Consider the following 20,848-nt stretch of genomic DNA (forward strand, 5'->3'; position numbering starts at 1 on the left):
CTCGTGCGCACGAGAAAGTTTTATTAAAAAAAAAAAAAAAAATGTATCATTTTAATTTTATTTTTTTTAGACATGTTTCTCGTGCGCACGAGAAAGTTTTATTAAAAAAAAATAAATAAATGTATAATTTTAATTTTATTTTTTTAGACATGTATCTCGTGGGCACGAGAAACTATCTCGTTAGTTTTATATATATATAAATAAATAAAAAGTATAATTTTTTTTTTTTAGACATGTATCTCGTACGCACGAGAAACTATCTCGTTAGTTTTATATAAAAAAATAAAATAAAAAGTATAATTTTTAAAAAATTCTTTAGACATGTTTCTCGTGCGCACGAGAAAGTTTTATTAAAAAAAAAAAAAAAATTAATCATTTTAATTTTATTTTTTTTAGACATGTTTCTCGTGCGCACGAGAAAGTTTTATTAAAAAAATAAAAAATAAATGTATAATTTTAATTTTATTTTTTTAGACATGTATCTCGTGGGCACGAGAAACTATCTTGTTAGTTTTATATATATATATAAAAAAAAAAAAAAGTATAATTTTTTTTTTTTTTTAGACATGTATCTCGTACGCACGAGAAACTATCTCGTTAGTTTTATATAAAAAAATAAAATAAAAAGTATAATTTTTAAAAAATTCTTTAGACATGTTTCTCGTGCGCACGAGAAAGTTTTATTAAAAAAAAAAAAAAATTTTAATTTTAATTTTCTTTTTTTTAGACATGTATCTCGTGCGCACGAGAAACTATCTCGTTAGTTTTATATATATATAAAAAAAAAAGTATAATTTTTTTTTTTAGACATGTATCTTGTACGCACGAGAAACTATCTTGTTAGTTTTATATAAAAAAATAAAATAAAAAGTATAATTTTTTTTAAATTCTTTAGACATGTTTCTCGTGCGCACAAGAAAGTTTTATTTAAAAAAATAAATAATTCATAATTTTTATTTTATTTTTTTAGACATGTTTCTCGTGCGCACGAGAAAGTTTTATTAAAAAAAAAATATTTTTTTAATAATTTTAATTTTATTTTTTTTTGACATGTTTCTCGTGCGCACGAGAAAGCTTTATTAAAAAAAAAAAAAAAAGTATAATTTTAATTTTTTTTTTTTAGACATGTATCTCGTACGCACGAGAAACTATCTCGTTAGTTTTATATAAAAAAATAAAATAAAAAGTATAATTTTTTAAAAATTCTTTAGACATGTTTCACGTGCGTACAAGAAAGTTTTATTAAAAAAAAAAAAAAATTTATCATTTTAATTTTATTTTTTTTAGACATGTATCTCGTGCGCACGAGAAACTATCTCGTTAGTTTTATATATATATAAAAAAAAAAAAAAAAGTATAATTTTTTTTTTTTAGACATGTATCTCGTACGCACGAGAAACTACCTCGTTAGTTTTATATAAAAAAATAAAATAAAAAGTATAATTTTTTAAAAATTCTTTAGACATGTTTCTCGTGCGCACGAGAAAGTTTTATTAAAAAAAATAAATAATAATTTATCATTTTAATTTTATGTTTTTTAGACATGTTTCTCGTGCGCACGAGAGTTTTATTTTAAAAAAAAAATTATTTAAATTTTTTTTAGACATGTATCTCGTGCGCACGAGAAACTATCTCGTTAGTTTCATATATATAAAAAAAAAAAGTATAATTTTTTTTTTTAGACATGTATCTCGTACGCACGAGAAACTATCTCGTTAGTTTTATATAAAAAAATAAAATAAAAAGTATAATTTTTTTTAAATTCTTTAGACATGTTTCTCGTGCGCACAAGAAAGTTTTATTAAAAAAAATAAATAATAATTTATAATTTTAATTTTATTTTTTTTAGACATGTTTCTCGTGCGCATGAGAAAGTTTTATTAAAAAAAAAAAAATAAATGTATAATTTTAATTTTATTTTTTTTAGACATGTATCTCGTGCGCACGAGAAACTATCTCGTTAGTTTTATATAAAAAAAATAAAATAAAAAGTATAAATTTTTTTTTTAGACATGTATCTCGTACGCACGAGAAACTATCTCGTTAGTTTTATATAAAAAAATAAAATAAAAAGTATAATTTAAAAAAAATTCTTTAGACATGTTTCTCGTGCGCACAAGAAAGTTTTATTAAAAAAAAAAAAAAATTATAATTTTAATTTTATTTTTTTTAGACATGTTTCTCGTGCGCACGAGAAAGTTTTATTAAATTTTTTTTTTATTTTTTATTTTTTTTTAGACATGTATCTCGTGCGCACGAGAAACTATCTCGTTAGTTTCATATATATAAAAAAAAAAAAAAAGCATAATTTTTTTTTTAGACATGTTTCTCGTACGCACGAGAAACTATCTCGTTAGTTTTATATAAAACAATAAAATAAAAAGTATAATTTTTTAAAAATTCTTTAGACATGTTTCTCGTGCGCACGAGAAAGTTTTATTAAAAAAATTTAAAAAAAAAAAATAATTTTAATTTTATTTTTTTTAGACATGTATCTTGTGCGCACGAGAAAGTTTTATTAAAAAAAAAAAAAATTATAATTTTAATTTAATTTTTTTTAGACATGTATCTCGCACGCACGAGAAACTATCTCGTTAGTTTTATATAAAAAAAATAAAATAAAAAGTATAATTTGTTTAAAATTCTTTAGACATGTTTCTCGTGCGCACGAGAAAGTTTTATTAAAAAAAAATAATAATAATTTATCATTTTAATTTTATTTTTTTTAGACATGTTTCTCGTGCGCACGAGATACATGTCTTAAAAAAAAAAAAAAAAAAAAATTCTAAAAAAATGTTATTTCCCTATGTCCTTTTAGGGGCTCCGTACCGTACACGTGTGATGGTGCGGCTCATGTATGTTGTTTGTAGTGGGTGTGGCTTATCAGGACATAAAGGTGGCCTTACTTGCTTTCTCCATCAGACACAGCGATGATGCGAGCTTCCTCCAGGTGTGGCCAGTTGACAAACACACACCTGCCCAGCACTCGCTCAGCCACGCGCTCACACAGCTACAACACATGGTATCACACACACATTTATAAAACATGCAGAGCTACAAGGACATATAAGACATGGTATCACACACACATTTATAAATCATGCAGAGCTACAAGGACATATAAGACATGGTATCACACACATATTTATAAAACATGCAGAGTATTAGAAGGACATATAAGACATGGTATCACACACACATTTATAAAACATGCAGAGTATTAGAAGGACATATAAGACATGGTATCACACACATATTTATAAAACATGCAGAGTATTAGAAGGACATATAAGACATGGTATCACACACAGATTTATAAAACATGCAGAGTATTAGAAGGACATATAAGACATGGTATCACACACACATTTATAAATCATGCAGAGCTACAAGGACATATAAGACATGGTATCACACACATATTTATAAAACATGCAGAGTATTAGAAGGACATATAAGACATGGTATCACACACATATTTATAAAACATGCAGAGTATTAGAAGGACTTACGGTGTCTTCTTGTGGAGGAGGGAGGATGCTCAACATCATGTTCTCACCTCTGCTGCTCTGCTGGAACACCACCACCCCGCACTTCTTCATGTGGAACTGAGGTGAACACATCATGGCTCGTCACTTCATGTCTCCTCTACAATCTTCATGTACACATAGTTGTCCTCTACAATCTTCATGTACACATAGTTGTCCTCTACAATCTTCATGTACACATAGTTGTCCTCTACAATGTTCATGTACACATAGTTGTCCTCTACAATCTTCATGTACACATAGTTGTCCTCTACAATGTTCATGTACACATAGTTGTCCTCTACAATCTTCATGTACACATAGTTGTCCTCTACAATGTCCATGTACACATAGTTGTCCTCTACAATGTTCATGTACACATAGTTGTCCTCTACAATCTTCATGTACACATAGTTATCCTCTACAATGTTCATGTACACATAGTTGTCCTCTACAATCTTCATGTACACATAGTTGTCCTCTACAATCTTCATGTACACATAGTTGTCCTCTACAATCTTCATGTACACATAGTTGTCCTCTACAATCTTCATGTACACATAGTTGTCCTCTACAATGTCCATGTACACATAGTTGTCCTCTACAATGTTCATGTACACATAGTTGTCCTCTACAATGTTCATGTACACATAGTTATCCTCTACAATGTCCATGTACACATAGTTGTCCTCTACAATCTTCATGTACACATAGTTGTCCTCTACAATGTCCATGTACACATAGTTGTCCTCTACAATGTCCATGTACACATAGTTGTCCTCTACAATGTTCATGTACACATAGTTGTCCTCTACAATGTTCATGTACACATAGTTGTCCTCTACAATCTTCATGTACACATAGTTGTCCTCTACAATCTCCATGTACACATAGTTGTCCTCTACAATCTTCATGTACACATAGTTGTCCTCTACAATCTTCATGTACACATAGTTGTCCTCTACAATGTTCATGTACACATAGTTGTCCTCTACAATGTTCATGTACACATAGTTGTCCTCTACAATCTTCATGTACACATAGTTGTCCTCTACAATGTTCATGTACACATAGTTGTCCTCTACAATCTTCATGTACACATAGTTGTCCTCTACAATCTTCATGTACACATAGTTGTCCTCTACAATCTTCATGTACACATAGTTGTCCTCTACAATGTTCATGTACACATAGTTGTCCTCTACAATCTTCATGTACACATAGTTGTCCTCTACAATGTTCATGTACACATAGTTGTCCTCTACAATGTTCATGTACACATAGTTGTCCTCTACAATGTTCATGTACACATAGTTGTCCTCTACAATCTTCATGTACACATAGTTGTCCTCTACAATCTTCATGTACACATAGTTGTCCTCTACAATGTTCATGTACAGAGAAGACTACATTTATGTTGGTGTTGTCATGAATATTTCAGTTCTTTCTGGTCCTCTGTTATGTTGCAAAGATAAAGACACTTGATACAGTCCTGGGGCTCGGTGGAGATGTCCTTCACCCCCACATCTCACAGCATGACATGTATTTTAGTCCCAGCTTACTCTCGAAATGGCTTTCTTTTGTATCTGATATCATCTCCTTCATCTTTACTTTGTCAGAATCAGATCAGAATCAGAATAGTTTTATTGCCATTGTTTGAGAACGGGTTCAGAGACTAGGACTAGTTCTTGGTGCAACATAAAAGACATAGAACACAGACTTGGTACTAACAAGAGCTGTAACTGAGCTATCAGATCTTGTTATAGACTTAGAAGGAGTTCTAGGGAGCTACTGTTAGGAGTTATTGTTCATGTGCCTGATGGCCGAGGGGAGAGAAGTGTTGAGGTGTGGGTCTGGATGGACCGTAGTCTCCTGCCTGAGGGGAGAGGGGAGAATAGTTTGAAGAGTCAGCTGTGACGCCTCCTGGTCCTGGAGGAGAACAAGTCCTGGAGGGATGGGAGCTTGCAGCCAATCACCTTCTCAGCAGCACGTACCATGCGCTGCAGTCCATGCTTATCCTGGACTGTGGAACCACACGGTGATGGAGGAGGTGAGGATGGACCCCATGATGGCTGAGTAAAACTGCACCAGCATCTAGGTCGGCACCTTCAGTTTCCTCAGCTGCCGCAGGAAGTACATCCTCTTGGGTGATGGTGGTGCCCAAGAAACGGAAGGAGTCCACAATGGAGACGGGGTTGGGAGAGTCAATCAGGGTGAGGGGGGATGGTGACTTTCCTGAAGTCCATGATCATCTCCACTGTTTTCTGGGCGTTCAGCTCCAGGTTGTTGAGGCTGCACCAGGACGCCAGCCGGTCCACTTCTCTCCTGTAGGCGGTCTCATCGCCATCTGAGATGAGCCCAAAGAGGGTAGTGTCGTCCGCAAACTTGAGCAGTTTTATGGACTGGTGACTGGAGGTGCAGCAGTTTGTACACAGGGAGAAGAGCCAGGGGGAGAGTACACAGCCCTGAGGAGTACCAGTGTTCGTGGTTCCACTGTCCGAGACAATCTTCCCCAGTCGCACGTGCTGTCTTCGGTCTGTCAGGAAGTCATTGATCCAACTGCAGAGGGAGTCGGGCACGCTGAGCTGGTAGAGCTTGTCTCGTAGCAGTCCAGGGAGGATGGTGTTGAAGTCCACAAACAGGATCCTGGCGTAGGTTCCTGGGGAGTCCAGATGCTCCAGGATGAAGTGGAGGGCCAGGTTCACTGCATCATCCACAGACCTGTTGGCTCTGTAGGCAAACTGCAGTGGGTCCAGGAGGGGGCGGTGACATCCTTGAGGTGGGACAGGACCAAGCGCTCAAAGGACTTCATGACCACAGACGTCAGCGCAACCAGCCTGTAGTCATTAAGTCCTGTGATCCGTGCTTTCTTGGGGACAGGGACAATGGTGGAGGTCTTGAAGCAGGACCGGTATAGCTCCAGAGAGGTGTTAAAAATGTCAGTGAAGACCGGAGCCAGCTGGTCCGTACTGTGTCTGAGGGTGGAGGGGAGACACCATCCGGCCCGGGGGCCTTCTGCGTATTCAGCTTCAAGAACTGTCCTCTTGGATGGAGAGGGCCTTTGAAGTCCTGTGATGTCCTTGGAGTCCTTTGATGTCCTTGTATCTGATATCACCTCCTCCATCTTTAATCCACACATTCCTGCCTTTTTGTATCTGATATCACCTTCTTCATCTTTACTTTTTGTATCTGATATCACCTCCATCTTTAATCCACACATTCCTGTCTTTTTGTAGCTGATATCACCTCCTTCGTCTTTACTTTTTGTATCTGATATCACCTCCTTCATCTTGACTGTTTGTATCTGATATCACCTCCTCCATCTTTAATCTACACATTCCTGTATTTTTGTATCTGATATCACCTCCTTCATCTTTACTGTTTGTATCTGATATCACCTCCTTCATCTTGACTGTTTGTATCTGATATCACCTCCTCCATCTTTAATCCACACATTCCTGTATTTTTGTATCTGATATCACCTCCTTCATCTTTACTGTTTGTATCTGATATCACCTCCTTCATCTTGACTGTTTGTATCTGATATCACCTCCTCCATCTTTAATCCACACATTCCTGTATTTTTGTATCTGATATCACCTCCTTCATCTTTACTTTTTGTGTCTGATATCACCTCCATCTTTAATCCACACATTCCTGTCTTTTTGCTGATATCACAATCACTTAACGTGTTTTTTGACCCAAAACATCTTTTAAGTACATTTTTAACCCCAAAACATATTTTACGTATATTTATTTTTAACCACAAAACATATTTTATGTACATTTCTAACCCCAAAATATACTTTATGTACATTTTTAACCTCAAAACATCTTTTATGTACATTTGAGGATGTAGTTGGTGTATAGTGTACATGATGTAGTTGATGTCTACTGCACATGATGTAGTTGGTGTATACTGTACATGATGTAGTTGGTGTATACTGTACATGATGTAGTTGATGTCTACTGCACATGATGTAGTTGGTGCATACTGTAAATGATGTAGTTGATGCATACAGTAAATGTTGTAGTTAATGCATAGTGTACATGATGTAGTTGGTGCATACTGTAAATGTTGTAGTTGATGCATAGTGTACATGATGTAGTTGGTGCATACTGTACATGATGTAGTTGGTGCATACTGTACCTGATGTAGTTGGTGCATAGTGTACATGATGTAGTTGATGTATAGTGTACATGATGTAGTTGGTGTATAGTGTATATGATGTAGTTACTGTACATGATGGTATTGATGTATAGTGTACGTGATGTAGTAGGTGCATACTGTACATGTAGTCGGTGCATACTGTACATGATGTAGTTGGTGCATAGTGTGCATGATGTAGTTGATGTATAGTGTACATGATGTAGTTGATGTATAGTGTACATGATGTAGTTGGTGCATACTGTACATGATGTAGTTCATGTATACTGTACATGATGTAGTATAGTGGACATGATGTAGTTGGTGCATACTGTACATGATGTAGTATGTGCATAGTGTACATGATGTAGTCGGTGCATACTCTCCATGATGTAGTCGGTGCATACCGTACATGATGTAGTTGATGTATAGTGTACATGATGTAGTTGATGTATAGTGTACATGATGTAGTTGGTGCATACTGTACATGATGTACTGTAGTTTATGCATAGTGTACATGATGTAGTTGGTGCATACTGTACATGGTGTAGTTAATGCATAGTGTACATGATGTAGTTGGTGCATACTGTAAATGTTGTAGTTGATGCATAGTGTACATGATGTAGCTGGTGCATACTGTAAATGTTGTAGTTGATGTATAGTGTACATGATGTAGTTGGTGCATACTGTACATGATGTAGTTGATGCATAGTGTACATGATGTAGTTGGTGCATACTGTAAATGTTGTAGTTGATGCATAGTGTACATGATGTAGTTGGTGCATACTGTAAATGATGTAGTTGATGCATACTGTAAGTGTTGTAGTTGATGTATAGTGTACATGATGTAGTTGGTGCATACTGTAAAAGATGTAGTTGATGCATACTGTAAGTGTTGTAGTTGATGTATAGTGTACATGATGTAGTTGGTGCATACTGTCCATGATGTACTGTAGTTGATGCATAGTGTACATGATGTAGTTGGTGCATACGGTAAATGTTGTAGTTGATGCATAGTGTACATGATGTAGTTGGTGCATATTGTAAATGTTGTAGTTGATGTATAGTGTACATGATGTAGTTAATGCATACTGTAAATGTTGTAGTTGATGCATAGTGTACATGATGTAGTTGGTGCATAGTGTAAATGATGTAGTTGGTGGATACTGTACATGATGTAGTTGATGCATAGTGTACATGATGTATTTGGTGCATACTGTAAATGATGTAGTTGATGCATACTGTAAGTGTTGTAGTTGATGTATAGTGTACATGATGTAGTTGGTGCATACTGTAAATGATGTAGTTGATGCATACTGTAAGTGTTGTAGTTGATGTATAGTGTACATGATGTAGTTGATGCATACTGTAAGTGTTGTAGTTGATGTATAGTGTACATGATGTAGTTGATGCATACTGTAAGTGTTGTAGTTGATGTATAGTGTACATGATGTAGTTGATGTATAGTGTACATGATGTAGTTGGTGCATACTGTAAATGTTGTAGTTGATGCATAGTGTACATGATGTAGTTGGTGCATAGTGTAAATTATGTAGTTGGTGCATACTGTACCTGATGTAGTTGATGCATAGTGTACATGATGTATTTGGTGCATACTGTAAATGTTGTAGTTGATGTATAGTGTACATGATGTAGTTGGTGCATACTGTAAATGATGTAGTTGATGCATACTGTAAGTGTTGTAGTTGATGTATAGTGTACATGATGTAGTTGGTGCATACCAGTGTATCCTAGTCTGATGTGCTGCAGCGTGGGGATACCACAGAAGTATATGATGTAGATGATGTACCTTATGTTTGATGTGTTGCAGCGTGGGGAAACCACAGAAGTAGATGATGTAGATGATGTACCTTATGTTTGATGTGTTGCAGCGTGGGGAAACCACAGAAGTAGATGATGTAGATGATGTACCTTATGTTTGATGTGTTGCAGCGTGGGGAAACCACAGAAGTAGATGATGTAGATGATGTACCTTATGTTTGATGTGTTGCAGCGTGGGGAAACCACAGAAGTATATGATGTAGATGATGTACCTTATGTTTGATGTGTTGCAGCGTGGGGAAACCACAGAAGTATATGATGTAGATGATGTACCTTATGTTTGATGTGTTGCAGCGTGGGGAAACCACAGAAGTAGATGATGTACCTTATGTTTGATGTGCTGCAGCGTGGGGAAACCACAGAAGTAGATGATGTACCTTATGTTTGATGTGTTGCAGCGTGGGGAAACCACAGAAGTATATGATGTAGATGATGTACCTTATGTTTGATGTGTTGCAGCGTGGGGAAACCACAGAAGTAGATGATGTACCTTATGTTTGATGTGTTGCAGCGTGGGGAAACCACAGAAGTAGGTGGCTGAGCGGTCCACAGTCCTGTAAAGGTGTTTGAGTGGAACTTGCCAGGCGTCCATAGGAATGTTTTGTGTCCTACAAAGGCAGAGAGTAGGGTGGAGTCACACAGGTGCATGCTGGGAGTTGTAGGATGACGTACACAGGTGCATGCTGGGAGTTGTAGGAGGAGGTACCTGACGTGACAGTGCTGCATGTGGGGGAAGATGTGAGGCAGGGAGGAGGAGTAAGTGAAGTCTATGTCTGCATTGTAGACGTAGAGAGCACACTCTTTGTGATGGTTTCTCTCACGTTCTTCTCTGCGCATCTTGTCATTGCACATGTCCATGGCTGCCAGCAGGTGTCTCTGTGGAGAAACATCTTGTCATTGCACATGTCTATGTTCTGCATCCTGATTGGCTAAGGGACTGTAGACCATAGTCAATCAATCAATCTTCTTCATGCCATGTGTCCTGTCCAGTGCAGAATGTATACTGTGGTGGGGGAAATCGTCCTGCACTACTTTTTAATATGGATGAGACAGACCGATTTTGTTATAATGCAGGATGAAGACAAGAGCGAAGGATTTAAGGCCCAAAAAGATGGCGTGACTGGTTATGTGTGGAAATGCTGCGGGCTTTATGATAAAACCCGGGCTTATTTATAGGTAAAGAAATCCTTAAAAACAGGTTTTGATCTTTGGTTTCATTCTTTAATACAGTAGTGTACGATACTTATTTTTTTTAAATCCACCAAGGTTTGAACTTTGACAGTGTTTAAATGTGAGAAAATAAATATGACATATATATATATATATATACATGCGGATACATTTGAAGTAGAAGTACCTCATCGATGAAGGGGATGAGAACAATGGCCTCCCACTCCTGTTGCTTGCCATTCAGGTCTGTTTTGAAGTCAGTTGGGTAATAGTCAATGATGGGTGAATCTTCACTGCTCATCAGGGGCTAAAACATCCAAATAAAAGCCCTTAAGTGCAACAATCATGGTTACTTGGATACACTTTCAAATGAGTCGACACTTTTGAAGGCCGGTGCAAACCAAGTGGTGATATACATGATAGCTCACATGCTAATGCTAATAGTAGCCCGTAGCATTCAGGCAGCTACTAGATGATATACATGATAGATCACATGCTAATGCTAACGTTACCCTGTAGCATTCAGGCAGCAACTAGATGATATACATGATAGATCACATGCTAATGCTAACGTTACCCTGTAGCATTCAGGCAGCTACTAGATGATATACATGATAGATCACATGCTAATGCTAACGTTACCCTGTAGCATTCAGGCAGCTACTAGATGATATACATGATAGATCACATGCTAATGCTAACGTTACCCTGTAGCATTCAGGCAGCTACTAGATGATATACCGTATTTTCCGCACTATAAGGCGCACCTAAAAACCACAATTTTTCTCAAAAGCTGACAGTGCGCCTAATAACCCGGTGCGCTTTATTACGATTCATTTTCATAAAGTTTCGGTCTCGCAACTTCGGTAAACAGCCGCCATCTTTTTTCCCGGTAGAACAGGAAGCGCTTCTTCTTCTACGCAAGCAACCGCCAAGGAAAGCACCCGCCCCCATAGAACAGGAAGCGCTTCACCCGCCCCCATAGAACAGGAAGCGCTTCACCCGCCCCCGGAAGAAGAAGAAAAAACGCGCGGATATCACCGTACGTTTCATTTCCTGTTTACATCTGTAAAGACCACAAAATGGCTCCTACTAAACGATCCGGGTCATAAAAAGACGCAATCTCTCCATCCGCACACGGATTACTACCGTATTTCACAGCAACTGAACCGCACTGTGGAACGGGAGCACGTACGGTGAATATTCGCTCCACAGGGAATGAGAAGTCATCCTTCACTGTGGTTCTAGCTTGCCATGCTAACTTCCACTCATGGTGATATTCAAAAGGAAGACCTTGCCAAAAGAGACCTTTCCAGCCGGCGTCATCATAAAAGCTAACTCGAAGGGATGGATGGATGAAGAAAAGATGAGCGAGTGGTTAAGGGAAGTTTACGCGAAGCGGCCGGGTGGCTTTTTTCACGCTGCTCCGTCCATGTTGATATATGACTCTATGCGCGCCCACATCACAGATGGTGTCAAAAAACAAGTGAAGCACACAAATACAACACTCGCCGTCATTCCGGGTGGATTAACCAAAGAACTCCAACCGCTGGATATTGGTGTCAACAGGGCATTCAAATCACGACTGCGAACTGCGTGGGAAAAATGGATGACCGAAGGCGAACACACCTTCACTAAGACGGGCAGACAACGCCGGACAACATACGCCAACATCTGCCAGTGGATTGTAAATGCCTGGGCAGATATTTCGGTCACAACTGTGGTCCGAGCTTTCCGGAAGGCAGGATTCACAGAACTGCTGCACAACAACAGCGACACTGAATCCGATGATTTCGAAGAGACGGAGCCCGCCATTTTGGAAGCCACGCTAGCGCAACTTTTCAATTCGGACACCGAAGACGAAGAATTCGAAGGATTTACCGGTACGAATGAAGAATAACTTCAGAAAGTGAGCGCTATGTTTATTTTGTGTGTTGTGTGTTGTGACATTAACGTTCGAGCAACATTACCGGTATGTTGCTATTGCTCTACACCATTTTGAATTTTACTATGTTTGTGATTGCACATTTGTACATTTTGGGACAGAGTTGTTAGAACGCTGGTTTTCAATATATTATTAAAGTTTGACTGAACTATCTGACTGTTTTTTTGACATTCACTTTAGCGCAGCGTTTTTTTGACATTCACTTTAGCGCAGCGTAGGCGCGGCTTTTAGTCCGGGGCGGCTTATTGGTGGACAAAATTATGAAATATGTAATTCATAGAAGGTGCGGCTAATAATCCGGTGCGCCTTATAGTGCGGAAAATACGGTACATGATAGATCACATGCTAATGCTAATGCTAATAGTACCCTGTAGCATTCAGGCAGCAACTAGATGATATACATGATAGATCACATGCTAATGCTAACGTTACCCTGTAGCATTCAGGCAGCTACTAGATGATATACATGATAGATCACATGCTAATGCTAATGCTAATAGTACCCTGTAGCATTCAGACAGCAACTAGATGATATACATGATAGATCACATGCTAATGCTAACGTTACCCTGTAGCATTCAGGCAGCTACTAGATGATATACATGATAGATCACATGCTAATGCTAATGCTAATAGTACCCTGTAGCATTCAGGCAGCAACTAGATGATATACATGATAGATCACATGCTAATGCTTATGCTAATAGTACCCTGTAGCATTCAGGCAGCAACTAGATGATATACATGATAGATCACATGCAAATGCTAATAGTACCCTGTAGCATTCAGGCAGCTACTAAATGATATACATGATAGATCACATGCTAATGCTAATAGTAGCCCGTAGCATTCAGGCAGCAATTAGATGATATACATGATAGATCACATGCTAATGCTAACATTACCCTGTAGCATTCAGGCAGCTACTAGATGATATACATGATAGATCACATGCTAATGCTAACGTTACCCTGTAGCATTCAGGCAGCAACTAGATGATATACATGATAGATCACATGCTAATGCTAACGTTACCCTGTAGCATTCAGGCAGCTACTAGATGATATACATGATAGATCACATGCTAATGCTAACGTTACCCTGTAGCATTCAGGCAGCTACTAGATGATATACATGATAGATCACATGCTAATGCTAATGCTAATAGTACCCTGTAGCATTCAGACAGCAACTAGATGATATACATGATAGATCACATGCTAATGCTAACGTTACCCTGTAGCATTCAGGCAGCTACTAGATGATATACATGATAGATCACATGCTAATGCTAATGCTAATAGTACCCTGTAGCATTCAGGCAGCAACTAGATGATATACATGATAGATCACATGCTAATGCTTATGCTAATAGTACCCTGTAGCATTCAGGCAGCAACTAGATGATATACATGATAGATCACATGCAAATGCTAATAGTACCCTGTAGCATTCAGGCAGCTACTAAATGATATACATGATAGATCACATGCTAATGCTAATAGTAGCCCGTAGCATTCAGGCAGCAATTAGATGATATACATGATAGATCACATGCTAATGCTAACATTACCCTGTAGCATTCAGGCAGCTACTAGATGATATATATGATAGATCACATGCTAATGCTAATAGTACCCTGTAGCATTCCGGCAGCTACTAGATGATATACATGATAGATCACATGCTAATGCTAATAGTAGCCCGTAACATTCAGACAGCAATTAGATGATATACATGATAGATCACATGCTAATGCTAATAGTAGCCCGTAGCATTCAGACAGCAATTAGACGATATACATGATAGATCACATGCTAATGCTAATGCTAACGTTACCCTGTAGCATTCAGGTAGCAGCTCCATGCTAGCAGCAGGCAGGACTGCCAACAGCTGCTGGAAGGGCAGGAAGGGTTTCCCCAGGTCAAAGGTCAAGTGCAGCTGTGCTATGTTCTTGATGTCGGACAGGAAAGGTGCGTAGTGGTAGGGGTAGTACCTGAACATCACGTTGTTCATTAGAGGACTGACCATGGCAATAATCATCTACAAGGATCATGTTCTCACCAGCTCCAGGATTTGACTCCATGGTAATAATAGTGAAGGATCCACTGGAGACCTTCCACGTAACATCTGGCCTGCTGTGCTAGGAACTCACTGGAAACATAGTAATACACTTTGTACTATGTGCTATATTCTTCACACTTGTGTCCAAGGGCTTGTAAAAACACTATCAAAAAGCATAAAAGGTGTAAATAAAAGATGAAAGAGGTGAAAAGTACTCTCTGTCCCTGGTACTCAACTGGAGGGGAGTCCTAAATGTGATTGGTTTTCAACATGAAAATGATCAAAATGGACCTAAAGATTTCTTTGTTCACTGAAGCAAGTTTGGACACTCCTGTTGCAAAAGTTTGTGTGTGTGTGTAACTGAGGTCCTCGGGCTAAAAAGGTAGGGGATCGTCGGGCAGCAGTGGGCCCTACCAACACACCACTGCCCCATTGCGAAGTGGGTAAGCCCGGGAGGGGACTCTGGCTAGGGGAGAAAACCCCAAAATCACATCTGCACTTGGGGACAGGCATAGGCGGAGTCTAACAGACCAGACCGGATCAACTCCAGCAGGTCAAAGGTTGTCATGGGTCTCTCATGCCTCTGGAAGTCCACCTGGTGGAGTGAAGATGGTGGGAGTGAGGAGTGCACACCCTCACCCCCACCCTAATCCTTACCTCGGTGCAACACCCCTCAAGAAGCCCTGTGGCGACATGGAATGGCGGCAGACACAAGCCAAGGATGTCGGCTGACACAAGCCAAGGATGTCGGCTGACACAAGCCAAGGATGTCGGCTGACACAAGCCAAGGATGTCGGCTGACACAAGCCAAGGATGTCGGCTGACACAAGCAAAGGATGTCGGCTGACACAAGCCAAGGATGTCGGCTGACACAAGCCAAGGATGTCGGCTGACACAAGCCAAGGATGTCGGCTGACACAAGCCAAGGATGTCGGCTGACACAAGCCAAGGATGTCGGCTGACACAAGCCAAGGATGTCGGCTGGGACTGCCTAGTCAAACCATGCACACAGGAGTGATGGTCGTTGTGAATGCGGGATGAAGCAGCGCGTCACCTCGGCAGCTTCCATTGTGGCAGAGCAGCCCCACACTGCTCTCCCCCGTAAGGGGATGGACCTGGAAAAGGTGGTCCAAAAATTGTCTACTTCTCCTACTCCGGACGGTAAGCCGCAACTGTCGGAGCATCCCCCTTGCAGTTGAAAATACGAGGAAAAATACAGCGACCTATGCATCGCTTCGTGGAATGTCCGCACACTATTGGACATGGCCGAAACAACTGAGAGACCCCACCGTAGGACAGCACTTGGGGCCCTGGAGCTCGCAAAGTACAACATCGATATTGCAGCGAAAACAGACTACATGGGGAGGACTCCCTGACAGAGGTTGGTGCAGGCTACACCTTCTTCTGGAAAGGGGTCCCAGAAAGCACTCGCCGCACCCATGGAGTTGGCTTTGCTGTGAAGTCCCAACTGCTGCAGCGCATCCCAGAACCTCCCATCGGCATCAATGAAAGACTGATGACATGGCAGATTCCCCTCACAAAGGGACGCTTCGCCAACCTCATTAGTGCTTATGCACCAACTCAGGATGCTGAACACAACATCAAAGAGGACTTCTCCCGGGCTCTTGACTCCATCATACAGAAAACTCCAGCAACAGATGAAGTCATTCTCCTGGGAAGATTTCAATGCGAGAGTGAGCACAGAACACCTGGTATGGAAGGCACTTTTTGGCCAACACGGAGTGGGGGAAAATGAACAGCAACGGGCTCCGGCTACACTCTCTCTGTGCAGAACACCACCTGGTCATCACCAACACCACCTTCCAGATAAAAAAGCGGCTCAAAACAACCTGGCAAAACACCCCCGCTCAAAGCACTGGCACTTCCTGGACTATGTAATTGTCCGACAAAGAGACAAACGGGATGTTCTTTCCACCAGAGTCATGCGTGGAACAGAGTGCTGGATCGATCACCTCATGGTCAGGACCAAACTCCTCATGACCATCCAACCCCGTCGTCTAAGGACAGCCCCAAACCGGAAACTCAACTGCACAGCACTAAACAGCTCCACCACCATAGACAACCTCCGACGGCACCTTGCAAGCAACCTTGATCAGATCCCTGAGGAATCCACTCACTGGCCAGCCTCAGTGGCGCTCAGCCACTCAAAGAAACGCTACTAGGACTGGTTTGATTGCAACTCTGCCGAAATACAACTACTCCTACACTCCAAACACCAACCACATAAAGCCCTCCTGTCCTGCCCTGGATCTCCCCTCCTTGAAAACCACCTTTGCCGCCGCAAGATCCACTACTCAGCGCGCCCTCCGTAGCACCTGGTGGGTGCAGAAGGCTAACGAGATCCAGAACCTTGCAGACTGCAACAACACCCAGGGCTTTTATGATGCCTTCAAAGCCCTATATGGCCCAAGGAAGCGGACACTTGCCCGTCCGCTCAGCTGATGGAACCACCCTTTTTAAGGACTGTCACGAGATCCTTGGCCAAATCACTTTGAGACTCTCCTCAACCACACCAACCCTGTTGACCTCCACATCCTGGATGGACTCCCAGACCTGCCTCCAATCATGCACCTTGACACCCCACCACAGTACTGTGAAACCCGCCAAGCTGGGCCTGATGGCGTCCATGGCGGGTATCTTCGTATACGTCGCCTGCATCTCTTTATTTCACACATTTGGGAACATGAGACCCTCCCACAGGACTGGAAAGATGCCAACATTGTGATCATCTACAAAAACAAAGGTGACAAAACAGCCTGTGGGAACAGCCGTGGAATTTCCCTTCTTTCCATCGCAGGGAAAGTGCTGGCAAAGCACTCAAGACACTAGAGGAGCACATCTGCTCGGAAGCTGCTCTCCCGGAGACACAATGTGGCTTCCGGAAGACGAGATCCACCACCGACATGGTCTTTGTCTTAAGGCAGTTACTGGAGAAGAGCAGAGAGCAGTGCAAAGACCTATATATAGCCTTCATCCACCTCAGCAAAGCGTTTGACACCATAAATCTGAGATGCTCTGGAAACAACTGTCCAAACTTGGGGTACCACCCGAGTTTCTGTCCATCCTGCAGAAACTGCATAGTGGGATGCAAGCCAGAATCCTCACTGGAGAACTGCAGTCAGAGTTCTTCAAGGTAAATGTTGGGGTGAAGCAAGGCTGTGTCCTGGCACCAGTACTGCTCAATCTCCTCCTTTCTGCCATCACCTACCTCTTCCAACGTGGCCTGGATCACAAAGACGATGATCATCTCGAATGCCGCCTTGACGGGAGTCTTTTTTACATTCGCCCACACCAAGACCAAGGTCTGACAAATCTGCGAGCTACAATACGTGGATGATTGTGTAGTGTTAGCGCACAACCCTCAGTCCATGCAGCATGCCCTAAACACAATTTCCACTCTGTACCAGTCCTTTGGTCTCCAGGTCAACATTCAAAAAACTGAAGTCATGTCCCAACTCACCACCCAACCTTCTTCACCCCACAGCTTCCATATAAATGGTGTCCCACTCAAAACAGATGATCAATTCCTTTACCTTGGCTCCACTCCGTCCTCCCACTGCTCCCTCCACATAGATATACATACATCATCAATAAAGCCTCATCAGCCTTTGGACGCCTGCGCAGCAGGGTTTTTGAAAACCGCAACCTGAAGGTCAGCACCAAGGCCGCTGTCTCGACGCTGTATGTGTGTCCACTCTGATTTACGGGGCGGAAACATGGACTCCATACAGGCGGCACATTGCAAACTCTGAGGCCTTCCACATTTGCTGTCTTCAGAAGATCCTTGGTCTATCCTGGGAAGACAGAATCCCCTACAATAAGGAAGGCCGCCGTGGCCAAATGACACCTACGGTGGCTCGGACACACCATACGCCTGCCTCATAGCCGCCTTCCCCGCCAAGTCCTCTACGGCCAACTATATGAAGCGAAGCGAGCTGCTGGTGGAGCAAAGAAGCGCTACAAGGACTACACCAAGGACCTTCTGGAGTGAACTTCCATCAACCCCATGCAGCTTGAAACCCTGGCATGTGACCGCTTAGCTTGGCGGTCCACCTGTGCCAGAGTAACATCCCAAATAAACCACAGCAACCAGCAAAGAAGGTCTGAGAGACGTGCCCTGTGACACCAGAGGACATTCCCCCAACGTCGGGGCTCCCCTGCCCCATCTGCGGGCTCCCCTACCTCATCTGTGGGCTCCCCTACCTCATCTGTGGGCTCCCCCTACCTCATCTGTGGGCTCCCCTACCTTATCTGTGGGCTCCCCTACCTCATCTGTGGGCTCCCCTACCTTATCTGTGGGCTCCCCCTACCTCATCTGTGGGCTCCCCTACCTCATCTGTGGGCTCCCCTACCTTATCTGTGGGCTCCCCTACCCCATCTGCAGAGGGAAGTGCGGCTCCCGCATCGGGCTACACCATGGACAGGTAAGAAGAAGTGTGTGTGTGTGACTCACTCAGACACCACGTCCACCTCCATCTTGGTCATGTAGTAGGTGCGCTTGTACTGTCTGAACTCTGTTTCAAAGAGGTCATCTTCCTCCTCCTCCTCCTCCTTGACCCCGCCTCCCAACACCTGAGGTGATGATGTCACAGACACCTGAAGAGAAGCAGACGTGTCACGGACCAGGGAGTACAAGGTGTTTGCTAGGAAGTACTAGCTACCTCCTCCTTGGCCGCTTCCTGCTCTGCCGCAAGACCAGCAGCCTGGTTCAGGTACTTGTTGCCCACCTTGCTCTCAAACCACTTCAGGTCCACGAAGACATGGCTGAAGTGTTCACGATCAAACTGTAGGCAGTACACATCAACACTACTTCATAGTACACACACTCCCACACTTCACATCAACAGTACTTCAAAGTACACATACTCACACACTACACATCAACAGTACTTCAAAGTACACATACTCCCACAGTACACATCAACAGTACTTCAAAGTACACATACTCCCACAGTACACATCAACAGTACTTCAAAGTACACATACTCCCGCAGTACACATGCACGCAGTACCTCAGACAGTTTTTCCAAGTATCTCTCAAAGTTTCCCAGGTTCAGGTTGCCATTCTCGTTCAAATAACCTGGGCAAGGAATAATGTACATCAGTAATAGTAATCAAGTTAATAAGAATAATCTACATCAGTAATAGTAATCAAGTTAATAAGAATAATCTACATCAGTAATAGTAATCAAGTTAATAAGAATAATCTACATCAGTAATAGTAATCAAGTTAATAAGAATAATCTACATCAGTAATAGTAATTAAGTAAAATAAAAATAATCTACATCAGTAATAGTAATTAAGTCAGTAAGAATAATCTACATCAGTAATAGTAATTAAGTCAATAAAAATAATCTACATCAGTAATAGTAATTAAATCAGTAAGAATAATCTACATCAGTAATAGTAATTAAGTCAGTAAGAATAATCTACATCAGTATTAGTAATTAAGTCAAATAATAATAATCTACATCAGTAATAGTAATTAAGTCAAATAAGAATAATCTACATCAGTAATAGTAATTAAGTCAGTAAGAATAATCTACATGAGTAATAGTAATTAAATCAGTAAAAATAATCTACATCAGTAATAGTAATTAAGTCAATAAGAATAATGTACATGAGTAATAGTAATTAAATCAGTAAGAGTAATGTACATGAGTAATAGTGATTAAGTCAAATGAGAATAATGTACATGAGTAATAGTAATTAAGTCAGTAAGAATAATCTACATGAGTAATAGTAATTAAGTCAAATAAGAATAATGTACATCAGTAATAGTGATGAAGTCAAATAAGAATAATGTACATGAGTAATAGTGATTAAGTCAAATAAGAATAATGTACATGAGTAATAGTGATTAAGTCAAATAAGAATAATGTACATGAGTAATAGTGATTAAGTCTAATAAGAATAATGTACATGAGTAATAGTAATTAAGTCAAATAAGAATAATGTACATGAGTAATAGTGATGAAGTCAAATAAGAATAATGTACATGAGTAACAGTGATTAAGTCAAATAAGAATAATGTACATGAGTAATAGTGATTAAGTCAAATAAGAATAATGTACATGAGTAATAGTGATTAAGTCTAATAAGAATAATGTACATCAGTAATAGTGATGAAG

General features: G+C 40.5%; 1 protein-coding gene across 2 annotated transcripts in view; it reads right to left on the minus strand.

The window, feature by feature from the left end:
• The window catches only part of xrn1 (5'-3' exoribonuclease 1), a 95,339-nt gene that overhangs the window by 48,710 nt on the left and 25,781 nt on the right, over positions 1–20,848 (minus strand). For both annotated transcript variants that reach the window (XM_061928237.2, XM_061928236.2), the window contains exons 9-18: positions 19,729–19,796; positions 19,378–19,500; positions 19,170–19,312; positions 14,696–14,785; positions 14,471–14,627; positions 10,874–10,993; positions 10,223–10,392; positions 10,007–10,124; positions 3,513–3,608; positions 2,907–3,010 (exon numbers count right to left, since the gene is read on the minus strand). In XM_061928237.2, coding sequence (XP_061784221.1) covers positions 2,907–3,010; positions 3,513–3,608; positions 10,007–10,124; positions 10,223–10,392; positions 10,874–10,993; positions 14,471–14,627; positions 14,696–14,785; positions 19,170–19,312; positions 19,378–19,500; positions 19,729–19,796 — 1,189 coding nt within the window. The remainder of the gene's footprint in view (positions 1–2,906; positions 3,011–3,512; positions 3,609–10,006; positions 10,125–10,222; positions 10,393–10,873; positions 10,994–14,470; positions 14,628–14,695; positions 14,786–19,169; positions 19,313–19,377; positions 19,501–19,728; positions 19,797–20,848) is intronic.

This window comes from Nerophis lumbriciformis, linkage group LG33 (assembly GCF_033978685.3).
Source record: "Nerophis lumbriciformis linkage group LG33, RoL_Nlum_v2.1, whole genome shotgun sequence".
Taxonomy (NCBI): Eukaryota; Metazoa; Chordata; class Actinopteri; order Syngnathiformes; family Syngnathidae; genus Nerophis; species Nerophis lumbriciformis.